The 27,585-nt window shown below is 43.5% G+C and overlaps 1 protein-coding gene across 1 annotated transcript; it reads right to left on the bottom strand.

The window, feature by feature from the left end:
* Positions 1–1,034: 1,034 nt before the first annotated feature.
* On the bottom strand, positions 1,035–27,585 carry cdc42ep4b (CDC42 effector protein (Rho GTPase binding) 4b). Its single transcript, XM_010888645.4, has 2 exons — positions 27,460–27,585; positions 1,035–5,440 (listed from the first exon to the last, which is right to left on the bottom strand). Exon 2 carries the CDS (start codon positions 5,220–5,222, stop codon positions 4,188–4,190), a length of 1,035 nt encoding a protein of 344 aa, XP_010886947.1. The 5' UTR covers positions 5,223–5,440; positions 27,460–27,585; the 3' UTR covers positions 1,035–4,187.

Here is a 27,585-nt window from a genome sequence, read left to right as displayed (position 1 = left end):
TACTGCATTTCTATTAACACGACCACGTCGTCGTGGTCGCCAAATATCATGCGGCGACATTCGCTGGACTCCATTGTAATCATGCACTCTACCCCCCTGCTTCCTGTACTTCAAAATAAGAACACCCTTGTTATCCCACACTCCCACAACAGAATGGTTCTGGACAGACTGGGCACTTCACTGCCACAAAACAACCATTGTCTGATTGCGCTGCTGGTTGGCATTGCCCCACTGGAACAACTCATGGGTTCAATCACACCATGGGTGTAACAGGGGAATGTTTCATAATAAACGTTCAGCTATTCCAACCGGGCCGGATTGCATCTTGAAATCCAAAAGTAACCTATGAACTTGAATGCAGTGGTCATCTGGATGGACCTAATCATTTGTGTTTTTCCCAGTATAGTGTGATGGCTTGGGAAGCATCATGTAGGTCATCTTCACAATGAACAACAATGTCAGTGAAATGTATTGTCTAATACCTCCTTATGACCCAGTTGGAGTTGTGTTCACAACAACAACCATCAGGAGGCATCAGCCAATGAAGTTGAAAGTCCCATCCAGTTGATTACATTGAAATGTAAACATTTTTGATCTATATAGAACATGGCTGAGACCGAGTGTGTATACTACCAGACAAGGGGGCCACAAACAAACAAGTTCTCTCACACAAAACCATTAACCTGGCTGAAATCTAGACATTAATCAATGGGGAAAATATAGTCAGTAGTATGCCTACTAAGCATTCTTCATCAACACATCAATATCACACTTTGTCATGTCTGTGACTGTGTCCAGGAGAGGAAAGTAAGCTTGAAAATGCTTTGAATTAATCTGCCTACAAAAGCTAACAATACCAATTCCATATTTCCTCTAGCCATCATTTGACAGGTAAGAATACAGGTATATAATAGTTGTAACTGCGTGGAGGGTTAAAGGTTAACATTGTTTTTAATGTGAACAACAGTGCCTAACTCAGTCTGCCTCAAGCTCTGTTTTTGTGCAGATAACAGGTGAAATGAACCACAACACCGTTCCAAGTAAAGATTACCAGCTTTATTTTTTATTGAAAAATATAGCAGTTATTTCAAAGAGAAGAGTGACTGTGGTAAAATATATATTAATATACAGTAGAATGAGAGAGACGGGGAGATGAAGAAAGGTATGACATACTTGGCAAATATAAAAACAGCCACAAAAAAACGCCTCTGAACCTTAGAGCCAGACCTTGTTTTACAAGCCTTTCCCATTTTATCACACCCCACACTGACATCAGGCCAGAGCACTGCAATCTTATAGGAGTAAATAGCCACTTGACTTTCTGATGGCTCTTACAGTACATTAGCGTTACTTTGTCATAATGCCTATAGCGAAACATAGCAATAGTCGCTGTTTATGAACGACACGATTAGAATGTGTCTATGTCACTTCAGTAGCAAATAAAATGGCGGTGGGTGGAAAGGAGTTTGTCTGATGGAAAATAAAGGTTCTTAATAAGCCGTATAGGTGAAGAACAGCTAACACAGTGGAGCAGCTCCGCCCTGTTTCCATGGACATTTTCTATAACAATGGAACAAACAACAGGGTTTAAAATAGAAAAAAGAATAACAATGCAATCTGAAATTTGGCCCATTTACAAATAAAATTGAGGTTGGAGCTTTAAGTAGCCTATACTGTTGTGTAAAATTGTCTTTCAAACGTCAAGGGATCATTTCAAACATCAGAGGATGACAGAATGATTATTCCATACATACTTGGCACATTTACACCTGGTTGTAAGCTAATGCATACACGTAGATGTGAATCTCTGACATGGTGATGTCCCCTCATAGAATGAATCCCCTTCCCTCACCTTACACCACTGGATGATGTGCTTCCTCCTTAACAGGAAAACCAACAAAAAAAACAACTCCATGACAGGAAAAAAAAAACAGGTTTTACCTGCAGTCACATATGGCACAAATGTTATTTCCTCACTTAAGGAAGGCAATAGTCTACATTAGTAATCATTTCAGAACTGTGGGACATCAACTGAACGCACACACCTGATGCTTGTTTTCCCAAATATGTTACTTATGAATGGGTTGTTGGTTTGGTTTCCGACCAATCAGCCAACTGTTTGTGAATGAGAGTTGAGGGAATCCAGATGGTCTGTTGATTTGCTTGTACTGTAGCCAAGGCCTACGTGGCGCAATGGCAAGAAGGGGGTCACTTAGTGTTCTCTTATTAAATCTGCCCTCCCTCCTCGCTCTGCTCTTTCTTCTAACCTGATGTCATCTACAAGCAATTGATGTTGGGCAAGACATGGTCACAAACTACTCTATGAGGTCACTATTCTCTTGGCCACACCCATTGTCTCTGCTCTTTTTGAATGAAAGTATTTTTTTATCGTTTTCTAAAACATATATGCGCTAATGAGCATGAAAACGTAAAAAGGCCACATTTTATTTTCTAAATAAAAATGCTGTCTCTATAACCTCTAAAGTCAATCAAAATATACATTAAAATAAAGGAAAATGTGTGATTCTGTACATGCAACAGTTAGTGTTTTAGGGAGTGATGGGAGAGTTGATTTGGGATGCCTGTATCTACGAAGTCCATTAATCTGAGCTAACGAAGATCCTTACCCTAACAACTATAACACAAATGGCCTCATGAGAAGGCTAGTACCTTAGGCTTAAAATAACTATAGAAAATAACTAAAATCCAAACTAGCTTTAACACAACAGTGCACATACAATTAGTATATGTCCCTCATTGGAAGTGGATATATAGAGAGTGTTTATTGTACTGGTCCATTTTAAGGAACGGTGAAGAATAATTGGAACAATGAACAACCAAGTCATGACATCGACTGAACCTGCTAGGTCAACTATGTACACACAATGTAGTGAGCATAGGATTAACCACCTTTAAGCTTTTCAACATTTTACCAACCTATAATTTAATCTCATCTCACTCGACACAAACCCACAAACAATATCCACATCCGAGGCCCCCCATGCTAAGCAGTTATGCCAGCCAGGCTCCGGGATACAGATGTCTTTCTTCATGTAACTTACATTTTCCTTTCCCACTCACTTCCTCCAAAGCGGTGTGGAAAACATACAGTTCAGTCCCTGACCTCACGTAAACCCCTTCACCTCACGCATTACACCTCCCCTCCAGGAGGACAACAGTGTGACTGATCAACAGTTCACACGTTGACCTCCCGCGATCTCAGTCAGCCTTCACACTTCCGCTTTCAAAGAATGTGACTGCCTGTGTCACGACTGCTGGTCGGTGGTTGGCTTTATCTTCCTCATTTCCTCCCACGTTATACAGAATAGATAAGTACTGTCACTACAGCAATCATAAAGGCGAAACCATTTGCTGGAAAAACATAGGCATGTGGATGGGAGACACGATTACTTTTGGGCATGACCTGTTGGGGTCCTTGACATTTGCCTTCTTATAAGGACAAACATACTGTAATGACATCATTTAAATGATGGGATTGGATCATGATAATGACAGATCAAAATGTAACAAAAAGAAACCCCCAGACCGATAACTGGCGCCTCAGAGTGTTGTACGTGTGTGTGTGTGTGTGTGTCTCTGTGTGTGTGTATGAGTTTTAGTGGTTGACACTGGAATTCTGTAACAGGCTACAGTAAAAGGACTCATGGGACAGGCATTTCTGTTTCCATGAACTGTGGAACAAACATACACTCACACACACAGACTGACAGACAGACGGACGGAGAGTCAGACAGACTCATACTTGGCCACAGTGGAGTGAATAAGGCTCAGATGGTGTGCGATTATATAGTTGTTTCCGGAGGTATGGCAGAATAGCGTAGGTACAGAGATGTAGTGATGTGATTCTATTTTCACCCTGTCCCAGAACCCACCCTTCCCAAGTCAGACGTCTACTAGCTTCAAAACTCTCCATCTACCAGCTTAAAAAAAAGTCCTCTGTCTGCATCTACACAGGCAGGTCAATTCATATATATTGGTTTTCACTAATATGTCTTTAGACCAATCAGATTTGATGACAGGAAAAGATCTGGTTGGTCAAGACCAATGACTGGAAATGGGATCTGGGACTTGGCCTGTCTGTATAAACATGGCCTGTATGTCCTTATTAACAACATTCTGGTGTCCTTACCAACCACAATGGGTGGTGTCACAGCCATGTCCTTGTTTTACACTCTGATCTCATCCTCGTCCTCATCCATGAAGGAGAAGTCTCTGTCGTCCTCCCCCCGGCCCCCTGGGGAGCTGTACTTGGCGCTGTCAGTGTCCCCCTCGTGCAGGTTGTTCAGTGGTTTCTCCTCCAGAGCAGCAGAGCCGGAGGAGGACACGGAGCAGCTGTCGAGGTGGCTGTGGTGGTGGTGGCCCCTGGGAGGGGTGTACGGGGGGTCGGTCCTGATCTGCTGGGGATAGACGCTTCGCGGCGGCCTCGTCGGCGGCTGCAGATCCACCTGGTCCTCGTCCTCGGTGGTGGGGGGGCTGAGGGTGGGTGACCCGTGCCCCTCGCTACACTTCCCCTCCTCGTACCCCAGGTCATCCTCCTCCCAGCCCTTCTTCTCCATGACGTTAAGGATGTCCCCCAGCATGGAGGGCCCCAGGTCGATGTGGAATGACATGATGGACTCAGCATGCTTCATCCCGCCACCTCGAGGGTGGGACGGCGGCAGGTCAGTCAGTTCGCCGAAGTTCCGCTCGTTGAACTCCAGGTCCATTGCGGCCGCGGCGCCGTTGACTGGCTTGCCGACTCCATCGATCTCTGGCAATATCTTCATAGGGCTGGAAGAGACGCTCTTGGGCATCCGTTGACCCCCGACCATCCTGCCCGCGTCTTCGTCGTTGAGGTAGGGCAGAGAGATGGCATTTTTTACAAAGGTCGGCGAGTTGCCAGGGGGCGCCAGCGCGTTGCTCTCGTACTTGTCGCCTCGGTTCACCGACTGCGAGCGCTTGCTGCTCCTGAAGGTGCGGGACAGTAGGCCTGGTTTGGGGGCTGGACCGGGCGAGCTCTGCTGGATCTCGTGAGCCGGTTCTTTAGGGGGCTCTCCAGAACGGGTACTGAGGAAGGAGGTGTCGCCGAAAGCGTCTCCGCCACGACCGACGTGCATGGTGTGTCTGAAGTCCCCCAGGGGGGCACTGATCATCTCTGCGGTCAGGTCGGCCCGGGAGCGACGCTTGGACTGGCTCGAGGTTAGCTGCTTGAGGATAGGCATGTTGACCTCTAAGTCTACCCGTGTTATTAGAATAATCCACAGGAAGAAAAACTGAATAAAAAGATGAAATGATGAGATGTTTGAGTCCTTCGAGTTCAGCTGTAAACTGTGGTGTCAAGGCGATGTTAAATCCAGTTGTCTAGGAAACACAGCCATTATGGTCTTTGAAAACAGATACAACTACGCTGCGTTCCGTTCCAGATGATCCACAAATCAACCTGAGGGATAAACAGGAGAGGACGCATTAAAACCACATTGCAAGCAAATGCAAACCAACTTGGATCTCAGAAGTTGGCAGGCAGCATGGAAAGGAATCACCTACAATATACGACAGTGGCTTTGAGATGTACAATTTACATGTATTTTTTTTTGAGAAAACGACTAAATTACGCTAAATGTCACCACGTTCAATAGCAGATTGGCCAAGGGCACAGATTTAAGACTTTTTCATATGCAGCTTTGCCTCAAATGTTGAAACGTCTCTTGCCAGGCCAGACTTTGAAATAACCTACAGTTAAGTGATTCCAAACTCTATCAAAAAGCCTTTCTGTCCTTAAGCATTGAACAGCATGGAGGAGACAGCGGTAGAGATTATGGAATCAATAAACGGGATAGAAAGGTACTTCAGCTATTTCTCAATGAACTAAAAAATCTCTAACACTACTCTCTCACAAAAAAAAAGGAAAACAAGTAATTTAATCTGAATACATTTTGCATGCAAGTACTTGTGTTTAGATGCCATTTAAATATAGCATTCTCAAATATTGTATTTACATTTAAGTTATTTATCAGATGCTTATGTTGAGTTACTTACAATAGGTTATACTTATTTAGTCCTTTTATTATAAAAGCAGCAGCTGAAATAATAAAGCTTTCATTCTTTGGGGCCGTCTGTCTCGAGTCTGCAGTCTGTCCATGCTGCCTCTGCAGTACTCCGATCTGCAGATCCCATTTGGGCCCCTGCGTGCCTCTGTTTCTGTTACATAACCCTGTAGTCATAAGATACTGAGAGCCTAGAGTGTCTCCAGCTGCCAGAAATAAAGTGAGTACGACAGAAAGAATGAAGAACAGGATTTCTTCGAGTTGACTATCAGCAACCAACTGTATTGCTCTGCTCCAAGCGCTAACTCTTCTGTCATTGGGAGATCAACTCATCACTCATTGGGAGTCTCCCCAGGCTTTGTCTTAGCATTTCTCTCTCTCTCTGTATGGCGCTCTCATGGTTTTCCGAAACACTAAAGCCAAGGAGCGGTTTAAGACCTGTACCATTTTTACTCAGCTGTCTCTAAATGTATTTCCCAGTGCTGGTTTCTGTGTAAACGGATGAGCTAAAGCATTTCAACCCCCATTATACCCTCCCTATGTCTACTCCATTAAGCTACACACGGTCCATACGGTCACCAGACACTGAAAGCATTGTAGCACTGATCACTGCCTTGAGAACGTACGTCATTATTAGAGCGAGAAGCCCTGTGACACGTCTGCAATCCTGCCACTGGGTTATGATTTACTGCACGGGCGCTTTAGATTTCCCAGCCGTCACTTTGATCTGCAACCCGGCAATCTGCGACCTGGCAGCCCTGTGAACTATGACTCAATAAGACTGACGATATGAGCCGTTTCAGAGGCCGGTTACGCGGATCGTTTGAAAAGCAGTGTCCTCTTACCTCGGCCCATCTGTCAGTGTATCACAATGGCCCCCCGGAATGAAACACAAGCTCCAAACATAACGGTGTGGAGTGGACGGAGAGGCTGAGCTGAACCCTCCCCAGGCAGGCCAGGAGCCAGCAACGGCACACAGCAGACGCAAGGGAAGGACTGGGGGGCGTCAACGGCTTTAGTTGTGGCTGCTAGACGCCATCCAATCCTTCTCTGGTTTTCAAAGCAATGCGGTCACATTGGATTACATGTACACACACACACACACACACACACACCCACACACACACACACACACACACACACACACCCACACACACCCCCACACACACACCCACACACAAAATATTTGCGGCCACAAATGAAATGTTAATTTACGATGGACAAATATTTCTAAAAGGTCTCTGTATGCGAGGCCCCCATGATCACTGACAAGGATAAGAGCAGTACACATACAGCTCCGGAAACAATTAAGAGACCACTGCACCTTTTTCTGTCCTTTCCAAAAATGTTGAAAAGGAAGGTTTTGAGTGAGGAACAGAAGGGTTCAAATTAAGAGACCACTGTAAATTGAACGCTTCTGTTCCTCACTCAAAACTTTCCATTTCAACTTTTTTGGAAAGGAAAGAAAAAGTGGTCTCTTTATTTTTTCCGGAGCTGTATATACACACACTGGCCTACCCTCCAGTCTGTTTGTGACTGTCAATGAATGGGGCCTCAGGCAACAATATTCTACAGCCACATAAACCTCAAAAACATTTCTGTGTCCGAAGACAAGGGACCATTCAAGCGGAAATGCAACTGTAGCTGCCGAGAGAACAGAGCGGGTTTTCATGGATGATAACCTAACCCCGTACTCCTTTTCATAAGACATAACGTCCCTAGGCACATTTCAATAATCTTCTTGTCTACTGTGGTTTGACCCCTTTATTTTACAGCTAAATAACAAAATCTGTCCTCAGTCATGAGGACTCTTGATTGTGGGAGGAGGTTACACCCCTTCTATCAAGTAATTCCTTTATACAGAAATGTATGAGCTAGGAAACAGAAGCTGAGCGTGAATGACTGCACAGGAGACCACTAGAAACAGAATACAAACTCGTATGGAATTTTAGGTCTTTGATCAACAACTGTCTGGCAAGGTAGCCTACTGGTCAAAAGTGGCCAGTAAATCAAAAGGTTATAGGTTTTAATCCCAGAAGCAGTGAAGTGAAAAACCCAGTCATTATGTCCCTGAGCAAGACAGTTAAGCTTCATTATTGCCCAGTAACTGGTGTAAACAACAATATGTTCTTAGCATTCTCAACTGGAAATTGGGGGGGGGGGGGGGACGATGACGACGACGACTCACTTGAGTCTTTATTTAACAAACAAACAAAAATAACTCAAATATTAGCTTAGTCATTACCCCTTTCAAGAGAAACCATTGTGCAACGAAACATTGTGTACTAGGCTGGCCAGGGAAGTCTCTGAAGTGGGCCTAGCTTACATTAATGATCCATCATTACCTATTATTAGCCTGGCCTGACTCAAGCGAACCCAACCAGTATGCCAGTCAGTCTGCTTCTTCTCTATACATCTGCATAGGATGACATACAGACTAAGTCCTAAGTCCTTGTAACCAATGCAGGTAGAGGCCAACCCACTTACATAACTCTTCAGTACATTACAAGGTGCCGGCGAGTTAATGTGTTGACATTTTCCATAACACAGAAACGTTTTTACATTCGACGGGTGGATTTTCCCTATGACAACATATTCCGTTATGCAACAAATGCCAATGGAAATGGGTTTTACTTATTACTAATGCCATGTTAAATAAGTTTTGAGTCATGTGATTTAGTTTAATCATGAACAGGGCGAACAGAAGAAAACGCCACAGAAACCATGGCAAACTTTAGAATTTGCACATAAAACATGTTTGGTAAGTGGATGGAAACATAGCTACGGTTGACAGCAGCAGTTAGGTTGAGTGCCTGGCAAAGAAACAGAGTGCCCATGGCCCTGGCAGGCAGACCAGGAGCCAGCCAACCATGGCAGCATTGATCAAAAACACACTACCCTGATTGGACTTTAGTCCAGACAACTCACGTGACCCTCCCTGAACTCACCTAGTTCTCAAGGCCATGTTTCCATAGCTACCTTGCCTTGCTGCTGAGCGAGCTGACTACCTGTCTGTAATCCCCAAAGTGTCCCTCATCCCTCTTAATAATGGATTAACCCTAGCTGCCTGTCTCAGAACAGCTTTTTCATTTCCCCCCAGGGTTTAAGGGTAAAAACCAGGGCCCCCTGAAGGAAATAGGGTGTCATATAGAATGCAGCCCACTGTCCCAGTTGAATTAGCCTAGAGAGGGAATCAAGGGTTTTTGAAGTGATACATCATAAGAAGTTCTTCATATGCAGGACAAAAGATCTCAGCATAGTGTTTCTTGCATCAGAAGGCCTAAACGTCACACCTCAGGTAATTATGGGAAGCATCCCAGCTGGACCCCGATGTGTGTTCGGGAGTATGCATCTAAATGCCAATGTATTTAAATTTGGTCACATTATCAAATGTATGACTGAGAACACTCCAGGCTGTGCTGTCATCCAACATTTACATATTTTAATTTCACGCTAACATAAATAATGCCATACAAAGCCACACAGACATTCCATGTGAATTTCAAGGCTACATTCCAAAGTGCTCATTTGTTGCCCCTGGGTTGCAAGCCTGTGGCGTTGAGGCTGTGCAGTTTATGGCGAGTACCATTATACTTAAGTGTTAAGTCTAGACAGCTAGACAACTTCTGGGTGGATTTTTTTTTTTTCAAGCAAAGCCATTTTCTTCTTCATCTTTGACACCATGCATGAAGGGTCACTGAGGAATCCACACCGAGCCCAGCTCTATGTCCTGTAATATTTTGCTTAAGGCGCACACGCAGAAACACACACACTTTCTCAGAACTCAGCGGGTGGGGGGTGGGAGGCTTTAAGTAAATCCCAGTGATTTTTCACATGCTGCTCAGAACTGATCTCAGGACAGGCCAGGCCCATCAGCTACACTCCAGATTCTTTATTTCCCTTTAATCTGTTTTTAACTTCAAATATGGTCTCCTTAAATGGGTACTTTAGATCACTAATTGGATGTGTGCTGTATTTAGCTTTTGCCCCCCCCCAATCTGTGTTTGGAGTCAGAGCACCATGCTGAAGCATGAGTCTAGCCCGGGGACGGTGTCTTTATATAACACACTTTAAGCACTCAAAACATCACATGACACCAGACCAAGCGGCAATGAGAAAGTCCATGAAAGATTAACAGGTTCTTATGTCACCTTCAGTCCCCGGCGCACCATCGTGGATGGGAGCACATGATATTGGGCCGATTCATAGTACATGGCAACCCGAACTGTACTGGGCTGGCTTTCTTTGCTCACATTGTCCTTCATCATGATTCCAGGAACTGTGGAGTAATGCAGCCAGCTCAGTACAGCTCAGCTTCTCCTTATAATGAAAATCAGACACATCAACTCTGACTCTGCTAATCCCCCTGGTTCACGGGCAATGCCACAATCCTTCAACCATGTTCCAATCATGTTCCACAGCGATTACTAGCCCTCTCTTTCCCGGCGAATGCACACACATAAGAGGCTTTGAAATGTCATCCGCAGTGCCAAGTCAAGTCAACCCTCCGTCTATAGTCTCCTACTTCCCACAGCTGGACCACCTTGGAGAGGAGAAGGCACACATCGCAAAAGTTGAGGCTTTTTGCATTTTCAAAGGAAAGAACAGAGAGGACATTATTTATTTACGAGGTGGATGAGAGCATACTGGTGGCGTAATATGAATAGCTCATGGAGTTTAACCAACAGAGGGACCGTAACAAACTGACAGGTCGATATTGGAATCTGACTCGGCAGTCACATGTGAGTTTACTTTAGCAATGTTACAACCCGTTAGATAAATAAATAAATGACATCCTTGCAACATAAGTCGCTTGCTTTCCCAAAACAACAAAGCACTCTCACCATACAGTATGTTCCCAGTGACTTTCAGCTATGCTTGTAAACTGGCTCCGGAGCTACTGCAGTAATTATGTTAGAGATGGTGTATTATATTTCCCAGGTTTATGTAATGATCACATCTGGACTATGCCTGCTCCTATGACGTTCCTACAAGGATCAACTGAGTTACCAGTGGATGACCATTCCATGGTTAAGTGTTTACATATTATGTACATGTTATTTAAATGAAGCACAGTTGCTGTGGTCTAAACACGCCCATTGTCTCCACCCTCTTTCTACTGGAGAACTTCTACCAGCCCAACCCGTGAAAGCTATGAGAGCACCCCTGTTGTCTTCAACCTTGGACTTGTAAAACCACCACCTCCCCTACAGCCATCCCTCCCCTACTGTTCACACGCCTTGAGAAAGGGCCCCTATTGAGGTGCTAATGACATCAAGATAAAGGGGCTTCTGCCAGCCGTTACGGCCCCTCACAACAATTATCACTTAATAAATGGATCTGCATAAAACATTTAAATGAGTTTACAAATGGATAAGGAAACTGTAGATTTAAACATTGGTTCACTGAAGATATAACTACTAGGTTAGTGGCAAAATAAACATGTAATCCAGATGTATGTTCTCATCCACTGCAGGAGCTTGCCAATGGAGTAGCAACTAAAATGGCCTCTCCCTACCTTCAGGTAATGCTCAAGCTGTTGATGGTTAAAAGCCCGAGGTCATTGTATAAGTAGTATAATTAGTGAAGCCATCAAGACAAAGTTTTGTAAACTCGGCTTAGTGAATCCCCCCATCCTGTAATTGACTCCTCTAGCGTCTCACTGTGAAGTCATTCCCGAACCTTCACCTTAACCCTCATAACCCAGCATGCAAGACTGGCATGTTTGACTGCAATCCTCTGCGGAGCCCCGAACAGCTAATTGTGAACTCTCGTTACCATCTCCTCTGGGCCAGGCCATTGGCTGCAGCAATCTTGTCGCAAATGTAAAATTACAGAATAGGTATTCTTCATTTCAGGATGTTTTGATAGATTCCAATTCTTGGAAGTTTGAATCTAAAGAATATTACTGACAAATGTGAAATGTTGTCAATGATGTCAATAACATATCAAGCATAATCTGAGTGGTCATGTGAAAAGAAGTCCTTCTGAACACAGGCCAACCCCCTGGTCTGTCACATACCGAAATACTTTTGTCTACATTTCTCATTGTTCTTACAGGTTATCGAATTGTCATTGTCCAAATAACCTGCTGTTCCAGTTTCTCTTTATATACTGGGTAGGCTTCATGTGAATAATAAGAGAAAGAGCTAGGGAAGGACATAGAGGGGATGCAATGAAGAAAAATGCCTCCCTATATAAGGCAAAATGGTGCTGCTGCCTGAGCCTGGTCTGCAGTGACATACAGTAGGTGTCACATTGGTGTCACTCTGATGGTCAGCATACATACTCTTTGTATACCTAAATACTATAACATATATGAAGGGTGTCAAGGGTAATGGCAATCCCAATGTTAATCCACAGCAACAGTTGTCAACCGAAATGCTTATTCAATGTGTTTAACACAGAATAACTGAGAAAAACATTGAAACACATGCTGACCATGACAGGATCAAATTCTTTTGATTACAATGTTTAGGATAGTTATCAATAATAACAGCTATAGGATGAGCCAAACTTAATCTAGATTGACCTAAAGTATCAAACTAAAATATTGTGTAAGCAGTCAAATTACTGACCAGATTCTTTGTCCATATGGTAAGAGATTGGACAGGGTACAAAAAGATTTACCGCTCTTTCTAAAAGTGACGGAAATGTCTATGGTTCGAATGTCCCCTCCCTACCGGACCTCAAAAGAAATCGGGTTGTTCAAAGGACCAGAGCTAATGCTGCCCTTTAGCTTATGCTGCCCTTTATCTAATGCTGCCCTTTAGCTAATGCTGCCCTTTGGCTAATGCTGCCCTTTGGCTAATGCTCACTGTTGATTCATGAGGGATCCCATATACAGGTGCTGGTCATAAAATTAGAATATCATCAAAAAGTTGATTTATTTCAGTAATTCCATTCAAAAAGTGAAACTTGTATAATGTATACATTCATTCCACACAGACTGATATATTTCAAGTGTTCATTTCTTTTAATTTTGATGATTATAACGGACAACTAATGAAAACCCCAAATTCAGTATCTCAGAAAATTAGTGAAAAGGTTCACTATTGAAGTCACCTGGTGCCATACTCTAATCAGCTAATTAACCCAAAACACCTGCAAAGGCCTTTAAATGGTCTCTCAGTCTAGTTCTGTAGGCAACACAATCATGGGGAAGACTGCAGACTTGACAGCTGTCCAAAAGATGACCATTGACACCTTGCACAAGGAGGGCAAGACACAAAAGGTCATAGCTAAAGAGGCTTGCTGTTCATAGAGCTCTGTGTCCAAGCACATTAATAGAGAGGCGAAGGGAAGGAAAAGATGTGGTAGAAAAAAGTATACAAGCAATAGGGAAAACCGCACTCTGGAGAGGATTGTGAAACAAAACCCATTCAAAAATGTGGGGGAGATTCACAAAGAGTGGACTGCAGCTGGATTCAGTGCTTCAAGAACCACCACGCACAGACGTATGCAAGACATGGGTTTCAGCTGTCGCATTCCTTGTGTTAAGCAACTCTTGAACAAGACACAGCGTCAGAAGCATCTCGCCTGGGCTAAAGACAGAAAGGACTGGACTGCTGCTGAGTTATGTTCTCTGATGAAAGTACATTTTGCATTTCCTTTGGAAATCAATGTCCCAGAGTCTGGAGGAAGAGAGGAGAAGCACAGAATCCACGTTGCTTGAAGTCCAGTGTAAAGTTTCCACAGTCAGTGATGGTGTGCCATGTCATCTGCTGGTGTTGGTCCACTGGGTTTTCTGAGGTCCAAGGTCAACACAGCCGTCTACCAGGAAGTTTTAGAGCACTTCATGCTTCCTGCTGCTGACCAACAGTACTTGGCACCTGCACACAGTGCCAAAGCTACCAGTACCTGGTTTAAAGACCATGGTATCCCTATTCTTAATTGGCCAGCAAACTCGCCTGACCTTAAGCCTATAGAAAATCTATGGGGTATTTTGAAGAGAAAGATGCGATACGCCAGACCCAACAATGCAGGAGAGCTGAAGGCCACTATCAGAGCAACCAGGGCTCTCATAACACCTGAGCAGTGCCACAGACTGATCGACTCTATGCCACGTCGCATTGCTGCAGTAATTCAGGCAAAAGGAGCCCCAACTAAGTATTGAGTGCTGTACATGCTCATACTTTTCATGTTCATACTTTTCAGTTGGCCAATTTTTTTTGTATTGGTCTTAAGTAATATTCTAATTTTCGGAGATACTTAATTTGAGATTTTCTTTAGTTGTCAGTTATAATCATCACAATTAAAAGAAATGAATGAACAATAATGAATGAATATAATATATAAGTTTCACTTTTTGAATGGAATTACTGAAATAAATCAACTTTTTGATGCTATTCTAATTTTATGACCAGCACCTGTAGTTTTCTTTATACTCCGACTGTCCATGAGAGATTATGGTTATCCTGAGCATGATGACTTGCAAAAGAGAACAATGTGCACAATTCTGGTGAGGTAACCTGAAGCTCAACACCACTTAGGCCTACAGCTTAAGGTCATCTAGAGAGCAGGGGGTATAGTACCACTGACATTATGCCTGTTTGTGTGAGCTGTAGGGTACCTGATCTGTACAGGAGGTTGGTTGACGGCATGTTGGTATAGAGGGATCTGCAAGACAAGTCTGAACAGCTGACTGGGCAAATAGACCCACCTCAGCAAGGAATTGTGTGTGTGTCTAAACCCATGTGAACCCACCTAATGAGCCACAAATCACATAGAAACCATCCCCTGGAGGATTAACCAGAGAATATTGAAAAAGGAAACATAAAACCAGAGGGCCTCAACCAACCTGCCAGCTTTGTTGCCCTCTTTCCAAGATGCAGTCTTGGAGTTTAACCTCAGTTTGGGCTAAATGTGAAATATGCTGTTTGTGTATAATCTAGAGGTAGAATCGTTATCATAGTCAAAGTGAGTGTTGTTTATGACACAGGGCACATATGGATAACACAGACCACAATTTGTGGGGACCCGTTTTGGTTCGACAGCACCACTTTAACAGCCAGTGTCCAGAAATCCTGGAATGCATCCAACAACCAGCCAGCATTGTTAACCTCTCCTGTTCTCTCAAACCATCTGTTGTTCATTCGTAGTTAACATTTTGCTCGCAGCGTCATTGCAAGTTATCTGATTAGTTAGTAGGGCAGTATTTCTCATTAAACTGTTAGCTGGTTGCCTCAGCTAACGGTTAGCTAGCTGACTGCTTGACTGCTAGCTAAACATTAACTCAGTTGTTAATTTCATTAAGTAAATTCAAATCATGTGTCCTGGGTCTTGTGATGGCAATTCCATCGATCATTTTCACAACAGTCTGCCTACAGAAAGATACTGAAAACGTATTATGTTCAAATCCTGACCAATCCAAATGTCCAAAGAGACATTTACAGCTAGTCTGCTTCCATGCACGGCACAAGCTCACTGCTTTTATAAACCTTTTATCCTCACATGGCCGGACAATCGGCGTGTGGTTCAAACCCGGGTGGGCTGGGCAGGCATTCTGCTGTAGTTTGCAACAGGAATACTGTGTGTATGTGTGTGCCGGCACCCTTTGTGGGTAGGGTGATCTCAGCCACGACTGGCAACAAAACAGATGATTAACATGCTCCAGCCATGTCAAAATGTCCCTTTGTACACGGTATCCCCCTTGAGGCTTTTCCTCTTTTGTATCTATGAATAATATCCTGTGTGAGAATGCCACGGCCTCCCATTCCCTCCTAAGGGCAAGGCTGACACCACACAGGGCTGGAGGCTCGCCAGACGAGGAGGGAAGATGGGAGGTAGTGAAGGGTGGGAAAGACGAGGGAGGATCGCAAGGGAGGGATACCGCCGTGCCCCTGTGGAGTGACATCAACACAGCGATTTTCCCGAATCAAAGGCACAGTTAGGGGCACAAAAGTGAAACCCGCCCTCGTAATAGGGAAAGGGTAGATGTGGAGGTGGTACCACTTCAACGCCTCGACCCAGGACTGTATGCCAACACCAAGAACAAACACAGGCTTAACACAAGCTGTTCTCCAAGCCCAGCATGGAGCACTTCCAAACTGTTATTAGCCCCAACAGAGGAAAACAGAGGGGGAGTGTGTTTGTCCTCCGACAGAGGGCTTGTTCACATTACCAGAGAGAGAATAACACGCTAGATGGACTTATCTTAGTGTTCAGAGTTTCAAGACATACCATGCAGGATTGTTGCCGTCAATCATGGGAAAACCCGAGCGAGGTCCGTGCACACTGCACTGAAATTTGATCCAGTTCCGAAACAACCGTCTGTACACTTTCAAAACCCCAGCGGGGCTCTATTGAAATTGTGGCGCCTGCTAGCTCGGAAGGTGGCGTCTTGAGCTATCACTTACTGTCAGTTCACATAACAAAACGTTTTTTTCGATACGTCTCGGAAAATGTAGTGTAAATTAAACAAGCCAAGAGGGGCCACGTGTGCTTTCCACTTCCCTAGCCAGGAGGCAATACAACACCCACAGATGGAGTGAGGCCCTATTGTAGGATTCATTTGCATTAGGAGAGGCTGGAACCCAAACCTCATAACATTGAAACAAAAACTTACAGAATGAGGTGGCTGTTTCTATCTACTACTTTAATGCTAACATGTTTTACATGACCAACAGTCGAAACTGAGGGTTTTTTCTCCCTACAAATGGTAGAGCCTCATGCAAATAGGGCATTCCCCCATTGCCTGGTGGCTCTGCCCATCTGTGCCCCGCAGATCTTTTTTTGCCAAATCACCAGAAAGATAAGCAGTGGTGATACCAGCATAGCATTAATTTGGCCTGCGCAGCAGATACTGCTTATGAACACCCACTCAAAGTGACACACAGTGGAAGTCACAGGGGGCTTTTCAATGTGACGAGAAGATAAGTGACTCTCAGAGGACCCTCTCTGCTCTTTGTGGTGAACTTTTCAACAGCCCATTCCCTTTATCAGAAATCCTTCAGTCAGTCGCTGCCCTCTGAAGCCAAACACTCTGTGGCTGTTACAGTATGTGAGCATGACAGGCACGAAAGGCAAAGCAGTTGGATTAGAGTCTATTGAAACCACAAGAACTGTTGTGAAAACAATTCCTTCTAAATAAGAAATACGTTAAATTTTATTCACACTAGCAACAACAGAACACTTGCTGCACGGTAAAGAGCAACATCCACACAGAGGGTTTGGACCAGACCTCTGGCCTGGAGTCCACATAAACTCACTGAACATGTAGATTACCAGCAAACTAACAATGCCACGCTCCATCAAATACATTCTGTTGCTGGTAATAGTCAAATTATTTCAGTGCACGAAATGTTGCTTCCCAACTATCACTTGTTTATGGAGCTGGAAAGACTTATAGAACAAGACCTCCTATGTGATCACCCATCTTTTGTGACTTTGTGACCAGCGAGTCTTAAAATGTGCGCGACAATGCAAACATCTCTTTACTACCACCAAGTAGCAGTTTAACAAGCTGAAAATCACAGTGGCTGGCGAAATTGAGAGGCCGGCACAAACACAGCACCGTAAGCAACCCATCATTAGTGTGACTACAAGCCAATGAAATCCCCCAGCGTGCACCGGGGTTCTCATGACACCTGACTTAGTCAGTCCAAGTGTATGTGTCGCCTTCGATGCGGCTCTACAGGAAGGCCAGGCGGGGACCGGTTCCAGGCTACAGCTCGGCTAAAACACACAAGCTGCAGGGGGCCAGAAACGGACAGGGATGAGACGTTTACCGTCGGCCGAGATGATCCACGTGAGGTGAGCGGGCGGAGGGCCTGGGGAGTAGATACACTCAGCAGACACAATGTCACCACTAATTAATAGTGACAAACACAGAGGCAGCAAACTGCCGGAGAACACTGACTCTGACTGCTTATCGCCATCCTCTACCCTATCACTGTGCCTTTCTATTTTATTATTACTGTCGGAGTGGGTTTGGCAGTCAACTGCCTAAGTGCTCTGCTTTCCTGAAGATGATTAAAGATGTTTGACATGAGAAAGCGGCCATGCAGTGGTGCTCAGTGGGAATGTCTTCTTGTATGTATACTAGCAGGTTGGGTGAAGCAACATTTCCCACAGCACTTACCTATCCAATTGCTATGGAGTCAAAATTGTATTTGACCTTTTCACAGCAGACTTATGTCACAGCGGAAAATGTCTGGAGTATTATCTGGTTAGGTTAATAGACAAGGGAAAACTATGGGCCCAGTTATTAGATTCGATTCAACTTTGTCACTGAACAGTACAAGTACAGTACAACAAAGTGCAGTTTGGGTCTAACCAGAAGTGCAAATAGAGGAGTCCAGAAAACATATAAGTATACAGTGGGGAGAAGAAGTATTTGATACACTGCCAATTTTGCAGGTTTTTCTACTTACAAAGCAGAACTTAATATTTGGTACAGAAACCTTTGTTTGCATTTACAGAGATCATGCGTTTCCTGTAGTTCTTGACCAGGTTTGGACACACTGCAGCAGGGATTTTGGCCCACTCCTCCATACAGACCTTCTCCAGATCCTTCAGGTTTCGGGGCTGTCGCTGGACAATACGGACTTTCAGCTCCCTCCAAAGATTTTCTATTGGGTTCAGGTCTGGAGACTGGCTAGGCCACTCCAGGACCTTGAGATGCTTCTTTATGGAGCCACTCCTTAGTTGCCCTTGCTGTGTGTTTCGGGTCGTTGTCATGCTGGAAGACCAAGCCACGACCCATCTTCAATGCTCTTACTGATTGAGATCTTGTTGGCCAAGATCTCGCAATACATGGCCCCATCCATCCTCCCCTCAATACATTGCAGTCGTCCTGTCCCCTTTGCAGAAAAGCACCCCCAAAGAATGGATGTTTCCACCTCCATGCTTCACGGTTGGGATGGTGTTCTTGGGGTTGTACTCATCCTTCTTTTTCCTCCAAACACGCCAAGTGGAGTTCAGACCAAAAAGCTCTATTTTTGTCTCATCAGACCACATTACTTTTTCCCATTCCTCCTCTGGGTCATCCAGATGGTCACTGGAAAACTTCACACGGGCCTGGACATGCGCTGGTGCCCCACGAGGTGAGATCTTGCATGCCCCAGACCGAGGGAGATTGACCGTCATCTTGAACTTCTTCCATTTTCTAATAATTGCACCAACAGTTGTTGCCTTCTCACCAAGCTGCTTGCCTATTGTCCTGTAGCCCATCCCAGCCTTGTGCAGGTTTACAATTTTATCACAAAATGTTATATACAAAATTACAGACCTCTACATGCTTTGTAAGTAGGAAAACCTGAAAAATCTAATAAAGTGTATCAAATACTTGTTTTCCCCTCTGTATGCATGTACAAGTGGGAGATATAGGTGTGCAATGAATGCAAATGCATTACATATGGCAATTCTAAATGTGCAGTGGAAAATTCACAAATGTACAGAAAATGTACAGGTATTAAGTATAATGTACGTATAAGTGAGATAAATAGTTGTGGCAATTCTCAATGGCATTCTCAATTTGCAATCGAGGCAAATAGGAGAACTAGGGTAGCATGTGCAACTGAAATGCAGAGATAGCAGCAATTATTCCGTCACACCACACTGACCCTTTGATACCTCTAGTAGGTAGGCTGGCTTTAAGAGGGTGTGCATGTGTGTGTTTTTGTGAAAACAATACAGTCAAAGTCCATCAACAGCTTGTTATTTACACAGACTCATGCCTTTAATTGATCAAGGATTCGGAGGTCAAGGGTCAAAAACACAAACAGAGCTTCTGAAGTCTTTCCGGGACACCCACCCCCCCACCCCCAACACACACACACAGTCTGCTAGTGTGTTTGATGACAGCATAGTTAGTCTTAATAAAATAATGATTAGTTATTTGGGATTTATTGAACAGATTTGTATATAGCGATTCTGCACAGTCAGACTAAAATGTTACAATTTCTCTCATGGCTAAGATAACAAACACGCAGTCTGCCCCTATAGCATACCAGCCAGCAGAACCGAAGAACCGACAAAGCCACAGAAATCACAATGGATGCAGATCAACAAGTGTAAAAGGAAACAACAGCCAAACCCTAAATGGGTTCCACACACACACACACACACACACACACACACACAGACCCAGTGGACATGCCGTGCCCAATCCTGCCCAGAACACTGTGTATTCATATTCAGCCAGAGTAAAAGAGACCCGCGTGGCCAGGACATGGCTGACAGACAACGTATTATTAGAGATATGACTTCATCGGGAGATTGTTTCATCGGCCTAGCTGACCCTGGAGCACAGAGGTCCAGGAGTCTCAGGATAAATGGGCCCTGTAATGGAGAGGGGAAAGACAAGTAGACAGCATTCTTTTTCGTCTTTTAAGCAGCCGCTACTTGTTTTTAGGCTTGTGTAGGAGGGAGAGAACCGATGCGTGAGATATGAACAGGTCATTTCTCTCTCTGATGCACAGACCAGTGCCACACCACTGTGTGGTTTGAATATTTAATCAGCCCTCTAGTGTCTAGTTCATCTAACTGCCCAACCACTACTGTAGGCCAGTCAAAGCAGTGACAGGTGTCAGATGAAGGGGCTGAGGCAGTTAAGGTGAGCAAGGTTGGCATGTAACCATGTGTCCCGAGCCATGTTGATCCACATAAACACAAATGACGAACCAGGAAGAGGGACAACTGCAATTTGATGTCAACAATGTGCAAATGCGGTTTTATGTCAAGAACATCAGAGAAGACCACGAGAACAGAAGTTTTGAGGGGATTGATGTCTCTCCAACTAAGACAGCGATTAATGGACAATAAAGCCAAAATGATTGCATCTGGCCGATTCATGGCTATCTTGCTCACGGGTGTGTTCGTAAGGCTGGGTCAAAGTTGTGTTTCAGGACTCCAGCTGTAGCTACGCATCTCCTTTCATGTAGGATCCTCAATGCAATGCTTAAGTCAATGGGTAGGTGACATATTTGCAAAAACATGTTTTGATGTTTTGGTGTCAGTGATTGTGACATTCCAGTGACTGAGCAGAGCAGAGGACAGGTGTGTCAAGCTGTGGTGTCATGTAGGAAGGAAGTGCCAATGATTTAAGTGACATTCCCACAGAAGGCCCTAACTGTGAAACTTTGGAATGTGACTCACCCAGAGACAGTGGCAAGTTTCTGTTCTAAATAAAAACCTTGGAACAAAAAAAAAACGTATTAACATTATGATTAACATAAAGGGGCCACAAAAACCTCTCAATTGCAAAATAAGATCACAGGATGACAGGAGTTTGGGAACCTGTGCTTTGAATCCAAGTTAAACAACATGTCCCATGGTTGCGCCAAATAGATCTGCAAAGACATCATTGAAAGAAAGATGTTACAACAACCAGTAGATCGCACTCCACCTTGTCCAAAAATTAACACATCAGCCAGGTATGCTGTTAAACCACAGATGCATATATTTCCAGCCAAACCGGTTATGTGTTTTGATGCTTGTGACATTAGGTTGACTGACCGTAACAAACACAGGCCTTTGGAATCAGGTACTCACCTGAACACAACAGGAGCCAGCTACCAATCTATTACTGGCCAACCAATCCCTGGCCAACCTTCCATTTGTTGGTGTTGTAACCCACTGCACTAGTGGAGTCCGGCACACTCAGTGGGTTTAGATGATAGGATCGCAATCAAACGTTAACAAGAGCTGGATTGTGGTCGACTATGCAAGGGATAAAATCTCAACTGATGAGGTCTTATTAGACAATGCTAACACAACATCCGTTTATTCAAGGCCTAGATGAGGTCAATTCAAAAGATTAAGGTCAACACTTCAATTCAAACAGGTAGAGTTCAACCTTAACAGTGAAGATCAAACAAGCGTATGAACCGAATAATGTCAACACCAAGTCTTTCGACACTCCACTCCATTTATGTTGCTACTGCTGAGCGTCTTTGAAATAGGGATTTGTAATTCAGCTATAAACCTAAAATGTCAGAAACGTGTGGGGGGAAAATATATTAGTTTTTTTTGTTTTCTACCATCCTAACAACACATATTCTCATACTTTGGAGTATTTTTAATCCCAAACAACTGAGTGGACCAAAGGCACTGTACTGAGCCTTGTGTGACTACTGAAGAATAAGTGCCGCTTTCGTTTGAACTCCACATTTTATCTGGCTTCCTGCATCCGCAGTTCAATAACTTTGCGACAAGGAAAACAACATGGATAAATCTCGTCATCATTACATTATTGAAAGGTGTGGGCAGGCTAAGCCCACGGCCTGTAATGTTAGGGTGGAGCCAAACCTCATTGTGATTGCACCTTAGACAAAATATTGAAACCTTTTCAATATTTTGACGCAGTAGATTCTGCAGCGGCATTCATCAGGTGGGTCTTATGATCCTGCTGGCTGTGGATTCCAGAGAAGTAACTTGATATCTCTAGTTGACATTGGCTTGAACAACTACATATTCAGGGTCACTTTGGTAGTCCGTGTTTGACTACCAAAGTGGTGTATTTTACATTTTGGTCATAATTAGTCAGACACTCTTGTACAAAGCGACACCCAGAAATGTGTATAAATGTTTTGCACTGGTCGCCCATAGGAATTAATCTCACAACCATGCCATTGCAAGCATCATGCTCTAATGAGCTGTGCAGAACCACAGGGTACCACAGAGGCGACAGACTACAGATATCACTGGCCTCTAATATACAACATGAATCACACTACACTGGTCCGTTTAATATTTGGGCCTTACTGAGTGTGTTTGTGAACGGCTGTTTACAGCTCTAGCCTAAACCAATAACTTATGAAGGGAAGCTTGAACTGGCTTATTAGCCAATGTTTTTTCAACCAGTGGACAGCCAGCTGAATATATACCCTTGCAACAGTTTGTATACCAGCTGACATGGAATAGGCTTATACAAGTTGGAAGAGGTAGCTTCCCTACTCTGTCAACATGGAATTAATTAAAGAAGAACAAGACATTGCTAAATCAAATTTTGTGCTGATTTACAAATGTTTTCCACAGGCCTATAAGACAGCATGATGTGTGACTGACATAGACGTGTCACTAATAAAAGCAGAAACAATAGCCCTATAGTAAATGCAATTGACTGCAGTATGTTTTTTTGATGTTGCTAAATGTATGCCATACAATTACAGTAGCATTTCCACAATGTCAAGAGAAATGCAAACAAATGAGAAAATGAATAAGTTATTTTGCTAGTCTAATTGCGTTAGTAACCAGTTTATAATAGAAATAAGGCATCTCTGGGGACTAAATTTATGAAAGGCATCCGTCTATAATTGGATTACATTTTGTCTGACTGGACAAATAAGGACCAATTACAGTTGTCTATAATTAGGTAATATATGGGCTGGGCAGGATCAGTTACCGGGACAAATCTGAACCAAACATGGAAATCTATGTTTCAGCCAAATCGAGGCCTGCACGACATGGACAAAACAGAACCTAGATGTAAATTAATGTTTCTGATATGGTGTGGAACGGCCTTGATTTCAATGTCCATGGACATGGATTTTTGGTAATATATAGAAAGAAATCTGACCCAGTCATGGAAGTTGAAATCCAAAGGCAGACAACAAACAACAATAAAGACCAATAAAAGACACACAAGACTTTGCCTGACATCAAATAGCAAATGCTTGGTGAGATGATGAAAAGGGTTCAGTGAATTTCAAAGACATCTGCTTCCCTTTAAAGAGAAAGGTAGTTCCTGCAATTGTTCCAGATTCAATACCTCTGCTCTGGGCACCCATTAGATCTACTGTCCAAGATCAACAGCAGACACCATTCAACCAGATGAGTAACTTATCACAACATTGTGTCCACACACTAGCAAGATGTATAACAGCGTAGTCTTCTTGAGCCCCTGACACTCAATCCAACCAACGTATTACTGGATGTATTGAGCTCGGTTTTGATAAAATGGTCTCTCTGGGTTGAACTTGAACCTGTCAGCCAAAGGCTGGCTGTGAGGACTGATTTAGACGACACCCTCTAGAACTTGATTCTCAGAGGACTTCTACAAACAATTGGATAACCAAGTGTATTGTTAAAATATCACATTAACCATAAGCATATACTTGGTATGCATTTGCGTGACCATGAGACCAATGGACCTCTCTCACAAGATATATTTTACATAAACCTATATAAAGGGAGGTCAGGTTTTTTGTTACGGCTACAACGTTTGCTCTCCATGTGCTGTTTATAAACTGCAATAAGGGGGATGTTCACAGGGCGTGGACCACATTTGTATTCCAATTCTGCATCACACCTACATGTATTGCAAATCTATAGACATTATATGTCCTTGCTGGTACACTATTAAAAATGTGTAGAACAGTATAATGAGAAACACAGCAGCTGAATAGTGATGAACATTTAGCCAATCATAACGCATATCTCAAGTCACTGTGAAGATCAAATAGAGGGAAAATCCCACTGAGACAGAATTAAGCTGAGGCTGATTTTATCAAATAACAACATGTCAAATAAAAACCAACGATTTACGAACTAAAAACACCATTCATTGAGAATACTAAGAACAATTTGTGCTCCACATTTGACAATCCGCTTGAACAGTGACAATGCAAAGTCTGGTAACAGGACAACGACGTGCGTGGTTTTTGGCGTGTTTCGCTGTGTCAGCCCATACCATTATCTATTGATCCCGCCATCCAGGTGGAGAAAACTCAAACCGGTGACATTTGCATTTCCTAGCTGGTGCAGACAGGAACAGGCAGATATACTGACACACAATCAAATCAATAGGACTCCACACACGCACAGGTAACAAAATGTCTGCACACTGAACAGACACAGCCCTGCTATCACGATATGTTAGAGACATTAACAATCCACTGCCTTTAAAAAGACGTCATTCAGATTTTCTTGCACAGAGTGAGCTTTACTAAAATAGGTGCCACAGGCCAGAAAATGTGCATCGGTTCACAGCCGCAGGAACCATATATCGGGCCTGCAACTTGGAATAAACTCGTTGAGTCACTCTTAAAGCGTCCGGGAATAGGCTTGGCAACCGTAGGCATGTTACAGAAACGGCTCTGAAATTGCCCTAAGACGGCGGTTTTACAAGAAGCAGCCTGTCTTCACTGCATCTGAACTCTCCCCTCCTCCTGCACTGCAGACAGTAAGATGACCTCAGAGCAGAACTGGGAGGGTCGCCAGCTGAGCTCCTTCACCATGCAGCAGCCAGCAGGAGCCTCAGCCCATCAGCACACAGATCAGCTGGCCCCATGCAGCTATAAAGCAGTTCGGAGGAGATGACACACACACACACACAAACACAAACACACCCCTCCTTCCCTTCCCCGCTGGCACATAATAGATTGGGACTGAATGATAACTGGCAGCCGTGGGACATCCAGAGAGGCTTGGGACACTAAGGAGTTGAGAGGGGGTCTGGGGTGTGTGCCAACTGTCGTCGCGGCACAGCCCACATGGTGAGAGAAGAGCTGCGGGAAGAACCGGCTGATTAATAGGTTTAGAATTGGTAAGAAAGAAGGGGGAGAGGAGTGTGGACATCAACATCGCTCTCTCTCTCTCATAAAAACTAAGAACAGGCGCATCATTCCTCTAGTCCACAAGCTGTAGAAACACACACTGTACCACATTCTACAGACTGACCTTGTAGGACTAGGTAGGGAGAGGTCACCAACACACCCAGACACCACCAAGCAGAGAGCCTGAAGTGAAACACTGGCAGGGCCCTAACGTGAAAGGCAAAGGTCAGAGGCTGCCTGCACTGCAGCGCTACTCGACACAAAGCCAAGCTCATTTGTCAACATGTCTCTATACTTCTGTTTGGAGTATCGGTTGATCCTACAATGGAGGAATAAGCACTGAAGCTGTGTTTGTATTTTTATTTATTTAAATGGAAACCCATGGTTAGATTTAATGGCTATCATTGTTAACAGCAGCTCATAATTACTTGGCTTACACGATCACTTAATGATGCAACACAATACTATTTCCTGTAATTATCCATTGGGCCAAATTAAAATAATTTGGCTGTGATAGAGTAATACCCATCCCTGAGGAATAAGAGATGTGCCACATTAGCAAACAGGCTCAGAAAACAGGTAATGACTGGGAGAAATAAACCGGCTGCCAAAGGAAGGGGGCATAATAACAAATATATAAAAGCACTAATAAAGTCCTGTCCTACATAATTCCAGGCTAGTTTGCTCATCATTAATAATAATAATCTCACAATTCCTCAGGACGTTAATGTTAACTGTTTTCCCATGTTGATTAAGAACATGTATATGTGACAATTTATAACCCTTCTGCAATGTTTCACAGGGCATTCTAAGCAAGAGTTTCACAGGGCATTCTATCTAGAATAACATTGAACTAGTTATAAACTTTGTTGTTTTTCAAATAAACAAAAATAGCATTAAGATTTATATAGACTATTTTCTACTCAATTTAGATAACGATGAAATGATTCAGATCGGGCAAGCCATGAACACGCATTAAACGTCCTGAACACAGTGGTAATCCAGGCCACGCAGTAGCCAGTGTTTAAACCGCTGGGCGCGGGAGCAGAGCTCGCAACAATAGCTGCAATGTTGCACTACTAGTCACATATTTTCTGCTTCAATTCACGCAGCTAGCACATGCTACAATAGAAGTAACAAAAGATGGGCCTACGTAATACATTAACCCCATAGGTCATTGATTTAAAGTGGCAGGCGACAACTTTCAGGCAGGCAGGATCACCCAAGGCGAAGTTCATTGTTTAATTTGTTTGAACGAGCGTGGTCTTATAAAAACCCAGATTAGAAGACACATAGGTCTTCAAAAACACATGAATAGATCTTAATCAGCAACGGGTCCCACACCAGGATAAACAAAATGGGAATTTACTAGTCTGTATGTTTGGTTAATAGATTTTTCTCGTACATTGCGAATGCGCTCTCCCAAGTAATCATCCAGTCATCCAAAGCTACGAGACTGCAAGGCGTTAAACATCATACCCAAAGTATTTCACTTAGAAATAACATGAGGATCCAATCTTTTCATATTGACAACATTGTCTTGCTTTCAATAGTAAAGCCATTTTTGGAGTAGTATACAGTATGTAAAGTGTTGCGAATCTGAATACTAATACCTTTTCTAATTAAAACAGCCTATTAAAAACAAAAGGAAAGTAATAAAGTAGTTCAAAACCCATTTGTTCAAACAAAACAGACTCAAAATATGATCTGGATTTATGGTAAGCAATTTCAGATAGAGAGGTTCATACATATCTAATTTAATAAGAGAAAGTACAATTTCTACATTGAGCTTTGAACAGAGTAGGATTAAGCTACACGTAATAAGAGGACACAGCCGCTGTTGAAAGGACAACGGACCCCGTCCTGTTACAGAATACAAGTACATTAAAATTGTTTTTTAAATCTGACTACTTCACCTCCAAAGTGTAAGGAATTTCCCACGAGCACAACAATAAAGTTATCGGTCCGCAGTCCTCATGTAGGTCCGTCAAGTTTGCAGTGCGGCGGGGCACAAAACAACGAGCACTGAACTGTCCTTTGCG

The sequence above is a fragment of the Esox lucius genome, chromosome 5 (genome assembly GCF_011004845.1).
Source record: "Esox lucius isolate fEsoLuc1 chromosome 5, fEsoLuc1.pri, whole genome shotgun sequence".
NCBI classification, from domain to species: Eukaryota; Metazoa; Chordata; class Actinopteri; order Esociformes; family Esocidae; genus Esox; species Esox lucius.
Note: the sequence above shows the minus strand (reverse complement) of the source record. Positions and strands in the feature narration are given on the sequence as shown.

Excerpts from the sequence above, each read along its gene's own strand:
- cdc42ep4b (XM_010888645.4), bottom strand. The coding sequence starts at position 5,222 with ATGCCTATCCTCAAGCAGCTAACCTCGAGCCAGTCCAAGCGTCGCTCC.